This window comes from Psittacula echo, assembly GCF_963264785.1.
Source record: "Psittacula echo genome assembly, chromosome: 1".
Classification (NCBI taxonomy): Eukaryota; Metazoa; Chordata; class Aves; order Psittaciformes; family Psittacidae; genus Psittacula; species Psittacula echo.
Genome location: NC_137735.1, coordinates 11,908,486 through 11,920,541, shown reverse-complemented (window position 1 = coordinate 11,920,541; position 12,056 = coordinate 11,908,486). Strand labels below are relative to the sequence as shown.

Genomic DNA, 12,056 nt, shown 5'->3' with positions numbered 1-12,056 from the left:
TTGAAATGAATTTTCGTTTGACTCCATCCACATCACCAGTCAACATAGCAAAAGCCTGACTTCTTTCCTGAGCAGCCACACCATGACATGAGTGATGGGCATATGTTTGTCCTCTGACAGTAGTATCAGTCTTGTAGTATTTTAGGCCTGAGTTTAGGAAGACAGTGTGATTTAAAGGAGCACTTAGCAGGAGTGCAATGAAATACATTCTGTGAGATGTTTGACATGACGGAATTAGTTGGCTGGACTTTTAAACTCTTTCCCAAACCCAGCTCAATAATCTGCTTCATTAAGCATGAATATGGCATTCTAAACATGCAGGTAGCTCTATACAGTGTAGTACAATTCTGCACAAAGATCCCCGTATGGATCTTGAAGGCCATGTAGTTGAGAAACCAATGGTCTGCTTAGAAGGTGCTGTGAAGAATGTCTAAACTAATTAATTTTATTTTATAATTGCATAGGCTAGAAGTTCACTGGATGAGTGGTTATTCACTAAAATAAATATATTTAGCTGTTTGCAATCAAATGATCATCACTCCAGATCCTGGGGCTGCCCTGCACCATTATGTTAGTTAACGTCCAGCTGCATTGAGACAAGAATGATGGTTTCTGTGCCATACAACTTGGTTAATGGTTTGGAGTGTCTTTCTTATTTTAAGGTAGCACCTTACTGTCAGAATTTGATATTTTTTTCTATTAATGCACACATGACCTGTTGCACTAAAATCTTTGCCATGGGTGTAGTGGTTTTCCTGCAACTATTGTGATTGAGTAAAAATATCTGGGTGGGGCTAGAAATGCTAATGTGGTTCAGGAAATAGTTATAATCATGTGTCCCATCTATTTTGGTTCTGGCCATTTAAAATATTTTTTATATATTTTTGTCTTAGGGTGATGTATTGAATACCAAATACCAGGTAGATCTTGGAGACGGCTTTAAGGCGATATATGTGAACCTTACGATGACTGGAGAGCCCATCCGTCACCACTATGAGAATCCTGGGATTTACCGTGTCTCAGTGAAGGCTGAGAATGTGGCTGGGCACGATGAGGCTGTGGTGTTCGTCCAAGTCAACTGTAAATCAGCTCTTTGGTTTTCTTACTTTTGCTGCAGTGTAAAAACCTCATGACAACTATGAAGTAGTAAAGAAGATCGCTAGTCACAATTAGGAGAAATGCATATTCTTTTTCAGTAACTTCATGCAGTCTTGCAGTACTGTGTATTGCAGAAGCTTGCAAGCCTAATGTATTAGGGGGTCAGAGTTAGTTTTGTTTGGACTTGGGAGAAGGATGGTGTATTAATTTTTTAAATAACAAGCATGCCTGAATTCAGATCTTCAGTTTGATCCATTTTCCTGACTCAAGACCCTGTTGGCTGTCTTAGCGGCTAAAATTTAACACTTCAAGCTATGTCTTTTTTGGAGCTTCTAGTGTGAAGCAAGTGAACAGACATGTTGAGAAGCGTATGAGTTCTTGTATGGTTTAAAAAACAAAATAATGAAAATCTCAGTGTTTCTAAAAGTCACGCTACTCATTAAAGTACTAAACCCTAGATTTTAGGTAGTTAATTCTCACAAAGTTTTGAAGTGGTACTTGGATATAACTGTGTTGACAAGCAGTATTGCTTGACATAGACTTCTCTCTCTCTCCTTAATTAAGACCTTAAAAATTTCATCAAACAGATTTAAAAGAAAATAATAGCATGGCACAGGGAATACCATGCACCATTGCAAGCTTAATGTACTTCAGTCATCTCATAATTGAAATGAAGAAGGAAAGTTATAACTGGAACTGAATTTTCCTCTTTCTTTGAGATACAAGACAACTATTGCTTTGCCTCTTTTCAGATGGGTCAAAAATTTGGAAACAAGTAACATCAAAAGAAAATATACTCATCTTGCATTCTCCAGGTGTTTGTTTGTCTCTGTTGTGATTGGCGTGTCTTCCATCCTAATCCCAAAGCAGTGGAAATCGCTAAAGCCACATACAAGGCTGTGCACATACCCATGTGCTTTATGTCAGCCTGTCTAGTGACTGCTGATGTTTATGTATTTTGCTAATCAGAGTCCTTAAGTTCAGAGTTTCCAGTTCTGCTTTGATTAGCAGATGGAGCCCAGCCCATTAATGCTAATAGCCAATCTCTATTAAAATCAAATGGAAACAGTCAGAATTGAATTCTCCACCTCAATATAATTATCTGTTTCTTTTTCTGTTTGTATTTTAAATGATTTTACAACTCCAGATAAATTATTTTGGACCAATACTTTTTAGGAGTTTCTAGGTACTTAGAAGTAGATTAAGCACACCAACAGTAGATCTGTACAAGCAATGAATGGCAAAAAAACTCTGAGGAGAGCAGCTCACCATTCAGAGAATGACGAGTAAGCCCTGATGGAAAGCAGAACCACTGCTTTCTCAAAATGTGCTTCTGCTGTAGCCTACCTCAGGATGAACAGTAAAAATAAAAGGTGTTGATTGTGTTTTATACAGTGGAGTTGCAAATTGCAGAAGCAAGAGGTATTTTTGTGTGACTGGTGTGTTAAGAGGATTGCCGCTGAAGTGCAGAGGCAGCTGAGCACTGAAGCAGATGTGGTCCATTCCTGAGCTTGTCTGTGGATGCAGCTCATGGTCTAGGAGACTCATGGAAGCATGTCACCCAGCCTGCTTGCATAAATGCTTTTGATGTGATTTGCTTTTTTAATTTTTTAGGTAAATTACAAGATTTGAGGAAATTAGCTAGCACAAATTAAACTGCGATTTCTGCATTCTGAATGATTATTCAGGGACACTTTTCACTGTGAAATATAGTGAAAGCAGAAATGTCCATAGAGTCCTGCTTTCACTCTATCTCCAGCTGAAGTATTCTGAGGGGATTTTTTCAGGGACAAATGGCATAGAATATTTTTTACTCCTGACAAGTTCTATTGCTATGGGAATGCCCTGTAATGCAGGACATCATCCAGGTCACATGATTTACAACTTGTTAATGAACTGTAAAAGAAATGAGAGCAAGTCTGATAATACGAATGTGAGTAGGTAACCCAAAATAAAGAGAAATTAAGTAGATTTAGGCATACACTTTCTTTTTCATGATACCATAATCTCTATAGTGTGAATAATAAGGAAGCTTTGAAAATTACGCTAAAATTGTAGCTTCATTAAACAGAAATTGTGGTAGTCAACTTCATTCCTAATTGTACACAAGTAAGGGTGCTACAAAGCTTGTTCAAACGCATTATGGAATTGTGTGACTAAGACAAGAAGAAGGACTCACAATAATTATTTTTAGCCTGTAGTATATAGGAATGGCAAACTTGAAATAACATTCCTCATTCAAGTACCAAACAACTTTCCCTCTAAAACTTTTGGAAAACAAGGTAATCTTCAGGAGCAAAACCATAACTCACAATGATCAGTTTCCTCTGGGAAAATGTAAATTTATGGTAAAATTAAAAGTGATGCAGATCCCTCCAGACTTCTTTGATTTACCTCATCAGAAGAAAAATCTATTTCTAGGAGGAACAAATTCCTACAATTTCTGAATTTACCCTTGAAGCTCTAGTAATAGGAGGGACATCTTAACTCCCCTTTCATAAAGAGGTTATTGGAGAAATCATTTGTTTAAGGAGCAAACATGCCTTGAGTTCACATAGGTGGTTAAGGAGTCATTGGAGAAAAAGCAGAATGAAAGTAGAGCCTAACATCTGGATGAAGCAGCACACAGGCTGTTCAAGTGAGGTGGAAAAAGAGGGTGTGCACAGCTCAGACAACTTGCTCTCAGGGATGTTCAGTCAGTTTATTAAGATGAATTTAATAAAAGAATTAGTAAAAATTTTAAGTGAATGGGCAATGGTTCAGTTCATGAAAGAGCGAGCAAGAGCAAGACTTCCTACCAGTGTTAATTTCCTTTAAGTCTGCACTGGGATTAAAGACTTCATGCGAGTTAAAATGTATTTAGAACGGAACAAAAATGGATGGCTTAGTATTCATTCTGTGTAATAAATGCATGTTGGACCATACAACCGTTTGATATCCTGGATAGATGTTGCAGCTGAAGTTAAGAAATTTTAGTTACCACAGTATGCTATTACAAAGTTTTTACCCTCAGATCTTCTGAAAAGATATACTGAAAAACCGCCAAGGGAAAGATTTTCTTTCAATAAAGTTATCGTACTATGAAACAAAATACAACTTTAAGCAGCAGATAAAATGATTGTAATGATACATTTCTTTCATTCAAGTAATAATGTTTACAGCCTTCATAGGCAAAAGTTCAGAAAGAAATAAGCTTACTGTAAGGCACATTTTGGAGTACAGAGATTATCTATTTTGATTTCCAAATAAATGTTCCCCTGATGCACACATCTATTTTAAAGTATGCATTAATGAGAGGTTTTGTGTTCTGTGAGCCTAACAGCTGATATTTTGTAATGAAAATGAGCAGTCAGCAACATTCCTTTTTAGTTTCTTGCTTTTTCCATAGCAGTTTCAGGTTTATTAGATTTCTATTAATTTGATCATTACTTAATGAAAAAAAAGAAAAGCTGAGATTGCTTTTTCCCACTTTATAACTGGGACTAAACCAGGGGATCAGAGAGGTACACTTTGGTGATCTGTCTCATTGCTTTAGGGGTTGTTTTGTGAGTTGGTTTGTTGGGGAGGAGGGTGGGAATGGTGTGTTGAAATGAGGTCCTTCCAATTATGCCTGTAGCTTTCAACACAGATGTAAAAGCAGGAGGGAAGGAAAAGTAATTTCAGGACCTTATGGTGTGCAGCTGAAAGGCTTTGGGGAAAAGAGTCATTAATAAATTGATGGATTCTTGTTCAGTGATATTTTGGAAACTTTGTTCAGCTCCACTGCAGGCTTTAAATTTAGAAGTGGTTCCAGTCGTTGGGAGAAACCAAGAGGTGAACCTGACAGCCATCATACTGCCTAAGAACCCTAATTTGACAGTCTTCTACTGGTGGATAGGAAGCAATCTACAGGTACATGAATGGTTTTGACTGAGATGATTTTCAATCTGTTTCTAATAAAGGTTGAGTGACAACTTTTAATAGAGGTACTGCCATGTTGCATGTCTTCTTTTAGAACATCTTTCATTCCAAATAGCCAGTTATGTCTGGTAGCAAGCAGTATCTAACTTCACTTGGTTAATCACATACATTTAAGATGCTTATTTCCCTTTATTGCTACCTAACTGGAAATGGTGATTTCTCTTCTAGAATTAGTTTGAATTTCTAAACTACTTTCTCTGGGAGGGGAACAATTTATTCTGTTTCATTACCTGTGGAAAAAATATTGTGGAGGAGGGTGCATGTGTGAATATAGCATTGGTGAATGATGAGACTTGGATTTATGCATTTTCATGTTGATAATATGAGTACTGTATATTCACTGTATAGATAAATATTTTCTGGGAGTTTAAAATAAACTGGCATATCAAAAATAACGAAGATCTAAGAGAATATGAAAACAGTGAGAGCACTCAAACAATCTAGTGATATTAATTTGGGGATAGGAAGTCTAGATAAACATATCTTAGAGCAATAAATATCCAGGTATTTCTATTGGGAATATTTCTTGCCTGGCTGGGCTGGCTGGGTTAATTTCTTTCAAGGTAGTTCTTTCAATAACAGATCTATATCTGTTCATAATATTGACTTTTCTATTGTTAGAACAGCCACTGCAGATCGATGTGAAGGGTTTTTGTAATTCATACGGATGGTGGTCAGGGAACAGAACATCTCAGCTCCTCCTTGGAGATTATGGTGGACTGGTGCACTTTCACGTTTGTGCTCTATGTCGGCAGAATTAATCCTTTTAACTCTGACATACTCTACATTTTTTGAGGCAAATGACTTGTTACAGATGATCTTATAGAGATTGTTGAACCTACCTCAAAATTGCAGTGGGATCTGAATGGATTATTCTAAATGAAATGTTTGCCTCATCCAGCAGCTATTCTGTTTATAAAAGATGCCTTTAGGGAAAGAAACATTCTGTATTGAAAACTGTGATTGAACAATTCGATAAAATGTTGATTAATTGTATAATTGATGTGACGTTTTTAATGACATTTTCTTAGGACACTGTTCCCATGGTTATTGCTGAAATTCTATTTTAAATTTTTCTGTGTATTTTTAAAGCCACTCCTTACATTGGAGAGTTTTCTGGTGACAAAGTTTGCTGAGACAGGTGACATCAGAGTAACAGTGCAAGCTTCCTGTGGGAGCTCCATGCTTCAGGACTCAAAAGTTGTCCATGTTTTTGGTGAGAGTTTATTCTTAATTTTGTTTGGGGTTTTATTTGTTTGTTTCATATGTACTTGTTTCTTATACCCCTTAAACCAGCTCTGACACAACTGAACCTGTTGTAAAATTATATCTAATGCCACATATAATTCTTAGAATTAGAGGGATGAACTGTAAATAGATAACTCCATGAAGTTGAACAGCGTAATTGTATGGAAGGGTTTAATCTGAAACATTTTACTTTCTTTGCTTATTTCAGATGTTATTGTGGTTTCTATATGCTGTATGTAGCAATACTGCCTAGAAATTTTCTCAGTTTTTAGATAAAGTAGTTTAAATGCCTCTGAAAAAAAAGAAAATTTAGTTCTGTATATACTCTCAGCGTCGAAAACAATATGAAATAATTGCCTTTTATCACAATTGCTTTGGTGTTTGAGAGTTTTGATCAAGTATAGCTCTGCTGTAATTACTGAATAACCCTTCAGCTTTTGTTTCACATTGTGCCCTGGTGTGTTTTGTTGTGTCATATAATGTGGTGACAAGGTATAATATACTGTGAAAAATGTAGTGCCAACAAATTATTTACATTTGTATTTGTGCTGTCACATGTGGGAATTCTGATAAGTGAAAAAGCTTCTTTCTAATGCAAGCTAAAAGCCTTCAGATATAAAATACACAACATGATACATCTCTATTGTCTGAAGAAGGTTCTGTTCTTTTTGCTTTTAGTACACTTATTAATTTAAAATAATGATAAAAGACTCCTGCTAAATGGAGCTTTTGTGAACCTTCTCATTCCCTAAGATAAATGGATTTAACATTTATGCTACCACTTATAAGTCCATCCGCTTTTTTAGAAATCTTTAGAAGTCTTAGTGTGACTAAATCAATGACTTTAGCTTTCCAGCACTCCTTCTGCTCTTAATGTTGGCCAATCTTGATAGTAAGAGCAAGAAAGTACTGGCCATGAGGGAAATAAAGAAGTCTTCGGAAAAGAAAACCACACTAAAGTACAATTCTGATGGAAGTGTTAGGGAGGCCAGGTTTGCCTCATGCATTCCAGAGGATCTCTTTCTCTGCTTTGCATTAAGTTCTCCAGGTGTTCAGCCAAGGAACCTATATGAAGAAATGGAGAATTTTAGAGTCTGTTCACTGAGGAACAGCTTGGTTTTAGTATTTCAGATATTTTTGAAAATTTCCAGAGAAATACTGGTTTTATTATTTCTAAGAAGGCAGTTGTTAGCCTTTGTTACATCATTTCTAGTCTTATTTTCATAGCTAGTTTATGGAGTATGTAAAGTATTCATTTTACATGAAAAAATGTAACATGGAATATGTTACAAGGAACATGTAACGGGCAAAAAACATATGCTTATGATTCAGTGAGAATAAGATCCATTGGCACATTTCCATTACAAATAAATGAAACCAACCGTGTTTCTGCAGTGTATTGTCCTAAGGAAAAAATACTGGGAATGTTATGACCCCAGATCACATATGTAAATATCTTTGGGTTGTTGTGTTGTTTTTTTTTTTCTCTTCCTCCTTTTTTGTCTTTAGGTACAAATTTGATGACGTTCACCAAACTACAGAAAGAAACTGAGTGCCTGACAGGAGTGTAGTCTTGCTCCATGCAAGAGTACATAAACACAGAACAGTGGGGTTCCTAGATACTGCAGCGCTGCACAACAAATAATGCCAAATTATATATTATTTCTACAAAACTCTTTTTGCAACCTGGTTTGTTATTTGTTCAAAATTTTTACTTTTTGGTCTTTTTCTAGATAATTTTCATGTTCTTGCTCTGAAGTTTACTAAGCACCTGGACATGTACAACCCCGACATACCGGAGTGGAGGGAAGACATAGGACGGGTAGTAACACGACTTCTTGCAAAGGTGCTCTTTCGGATTGCTCGTAAAATGTTCCCTCACCAGTTGTAAAGCTTGAAGGTTAAGTTAATGCCTTCTCATTTGGAAAAAAGGACGCAGAGCAGAATAATAAAGTGAACCTCTTGAGCCACATTTCAAACAAGTTTGAGCCTAGTGTCACTTTTATGTGTAGGCTGTAGATGTTGATGTTGTAACATAGACAGTCTATGTCTAACACAGCCTAATTGGCAATTAATGCTAAATATTGCTCTTTGGGATTAGGTATAAACATATTGGTAAATACTGCTGACTCCAAAACAGGAAGAATATCTTAAATGTGATATATTTAGAAGTTAAGCAAATGAGGAGAAAAAAGAAGGCTCCATGAGGACATTAGTAAAGCCTTCCAGTACATAATGAGAGCATACAGGAAAGCTGTAGGACGACTGTTTAGAAGGGCATGTAAGGATAGGACAGGGGAAATGGCTTTAAACTAGAATAAGATAGATTTAGGGACATTAGGAAGAAATTCATCACTACAAGAGTGAACTCTGGAACAGGTTGCCAGGAGAAGTTGTGGATGCCCTGTCCCTGCAAGTGTTCAAGGCCAGGTTGAATGGGGCTTTGAGCAATCTGCTCTCATGGAAGGTGTCCCTGCCTGTGGCAGGGGATTGGAACTAGGTGATCTTTAAGGTCCCTTCCAACTCAAACCATTCTAGGATTCTGTGATTCTATGATTCTGTGTAATATAAAAGACATAGTCTTTGTGTAAAAACAAAGCAGAATGAAAGACTTTACAGTGCAGTTGTGTAACTTTGAAAATTACACATAATATATAGGCACACTATTTGTAAAGCTGTGGGAGTTTGAGTTCACGAAAGAAATGTAGATTGGCAGCAGCTGAATCTTGTAGGTTAAATCAAGTACAAAGCCATGCAGCAGTACTCAGAGGTAAATAAGTGAAAACTATGAGCTCTAGAGCTGTACTGTTCAGGAGCACACACTGCCAGCAACTAGGCATGCCCACACAGGCTTTTGTGAGGGCATTAGCACTGAGGTGCAGGTTGACAATGTTCTTAAAGTATTTGCTTTTAAAATCACTTGTCTTTTCCTGGATTTGCAGTAGTGGAAATCAGGCTCTGGAATTTTGGCTTTTATACCGTTTTGTGCCTTTTTTTTTTTTTTTTTTAAGGTTCACATCAAATGTCAAATTGAATTATTTCCCACTTTTATCAACATAAACCCATTCTATAACCAGTGTCAGTCAAACAAATATTTTACTCCCTTATACAATAGCTGTTGCATTTTAATTATTACTGAATCGTTTTCAAAAGAATATGAAAGATTTAATGGAATTTCAGAATCTGTTTGATAAAGGCTATAGAAAGTGCCCAGGGTGTTGTCCTAAGAATCATGTGGCTGTATTATACAACACATGGAGCATTTTGGGACTAAAAGCAAAATTTACATAAACTACATTGAAAAGAGATGCACTTGACTTTCAGTGTGGGATGCAGGTATTCATTGCAATTTCAGGAACTCAATCTAGGTGCTCTTAGTGTTACTCTGGAAGATTTTTCTCTGTCCATTAAACACAGATGGAAAAGTAGCCTCCCTAAGCTAAAGTTAGCTGTAATGAATATGCCCTTCTAAGTCTACTATGTGTCTGAATGGCCCACAGAGGTCCTAAATCAGTTAGGATTTTTTTTTCCTGTTACCCTAGAAATGCACAGCCATAGCACAGTTTTGCTAACTCTGCATACCACTTGATTTGGCTTCTTTGTATGATGCCACTAAATCACTTTAATGCAATAACAATGCTTAGCTCTTCCAGTCTTCAAAGAGCAGCTCACATTTCACTTGATTTGTATTTGGCTTTGTTCATGTTTTAGCTTCTGGTAGAATATCCTCTAAATATTAAGGATCTGAATACCAAAGACAAAAAGACATATGAGGAATTACTCATGTATTTTCTCTAAAATATAAAGCACACTGTTCTATAATTTGCCATATGCCTTTGTCTGTACAGGAAACAAATATACCCGAAGAAACACTCATGACAGTTGTGAAACCTGGTCTGCCCACAACTGCCGACTTGCATGTGCTACTACCAGCAAATCAACCAAAAAGGAAGAGAAGTGTAACTAGTGATAAGGTAACCAGAGCAATGTATGTCTGGCTAGGACAGTCTTCATCCTCTTTTGCAGTTGCTATACTCTCATTGTCGTTATGTAATAATTAAAAGGTGTTCCCTACCTATGTAAAGATCTCATTCCCATCTGACAAGATACATGTAAAAGCTAGCAACCGCTATGTCTGCTGTGTTTGACGGTATCTAGACCAGCATAATCTAGTGCTTACTGGTATTAGTGTATTTCACAAGACTAAGTAATACTCAACTGGTTTTTAAACAGAAAAAACAGTGGTGACATGTCAGTCTGTGAAGATCCAATAAAGCAAAGAGTGTATTTAGAACACTGACATTTCTAATGAGGGACAAAGCATCTCTGCACTCTTTTCATAAGCAAATCAGATTTCAGGTCAAACAGAAAAAGAACCTTGATAGTTGACCTGTAAAGAGCGTTGAGCCAGGTAGTTTCTGTCTTTATGAGCAAAAGTCCTTTTCAGTTGCCAAGAAATAAATACAGGGAACACAGGAATGAAAATAAGACATTAGTTTCTGCCTTATTATTTGGAACTATATTTCCTCCACAGGAACATTCGGCACTAATAATTTGTAGTAATTGTCCTTTTGCTGTGATAGCGAAGGAAGAGATCCCAACCCTGTGCCTGTATCTAGCAGTTCAAGTCATGCCAAAGAATGACAGAAAATAAAATAATAATTAATAGTAATAATAATAGAAAAATAATAACAAATAATAAAAACAGAATTGCAAGGAATAACAATGTAAGGTATCATTAATTTTGAAGGGCATTTTACAGCTTCTTCAGACAAGGTCATAGTATCCAAAGAGCTGGAGAAGCAGTTAAGATGAAGCTTTTTATGTGAAAACAAAGCCAGCAGGTTATGTTTGGAATTTATGGGGTATGGTTTGGAAAGTCCAAAGGAGTAGGTTGAAGTTGTCAAAGTACTTGTACAGGTGTCTTACTTTAAAATGCACAGAATAGAGTGTGAATGCAGTTTCTGAAGGAAATTATTTATTCTGAGCATATATGGAATGGATGTCTTTATTAATTTGAGGGAACTGGTAGTGATAGATTCTTAGGTTGTTCAAACATGTTATTTCAGCACAAAGTGTGATGCATATTAGTGTCATTTATATCTCAACTGGTATATTAGCACTGTGCTTTAAGGCAGCTTAAAGAATATGCTGGCTTAAGACTTTTTATTCATGTTTGTTTATGAAATAGCCTGCAAGTTATTCCAAACCATAAAGAAGAAGAGTCACATGTTGCAAATTATTTGGAAAAACTTTCATTTCAGTGGGACTATGGGGAAATTACAGTAGTTTACCAGGGAACAGTTTCTGTAATAAGTAGTCCTGCTTTAGCCAGCTGCCTAAATTTCTATTTTTATATTGTAGCTATGGGATGCTACCTTACTTTAACTATTGATTTATGCATGTGAAATTGTTGATTTAGAATTGAACGGCACAAATTTTGATAAAATATATATTGCGACTCCACTGTGACTCAAGAAATATCCTGAAAATACACCCTATGTAAATAAACTTACAAGCAGTATCTGGTTAAGTCAACAGGAAAATACTCATGGTGTCCCTTGTTTAAAAATTCATAACATTCTCCTAGAAGAGAATCTTGAAGGTCTTCATCATCTTTAACCTGAAGGATGTGCTTTGCCATATTGCTAGTGCCAGTTCTCAACGTCAGTGTTGTGACAATGTTGTGGCTCACCATTGCAGAACGTTTTCTGCATACTTGGAGGTGTCCGTGAAATCCTTAACGTAAA

At 36.4% G+C, this 12,056-nt stretch overlaps 1 protein-coding gene across 1 annotated transcript in view; it reads left to right on the top strand.

The window, feature by feature from the left end:
• The window catches only part of SORCS2 (sortilin related VPS10 domain containing receptor 2), a gene marked incomplete at both ends in the record, with an annotated part of 556,540 nt that overhangs the window by 529,358 nt on the left and 15,126 nt on the right, over positions 1-12,056 (top strand). The window contains 5 exons of the mRNA XM_080638949.1: positions 894-1,080; positions 4,856-4,989; positions 6,151-6,274; positions 8,040-8,152; positions 10,155-10,280. Of these exons, the coding sequence (XP_080495075.1) occupies positions 894-1,080; positions 4,856-4,989; positions 6,151-6,274; positions 8,040-8,152; positions 10,155-10,280 (684 nt within the window). The remainder of the gene's footprint in view (positions 1-893; positions 1,081-4,855; positions 4,990-6,150; positions 6,275-8,039; positions 8,153-10,154; positions 10,281-12,056) is intronic.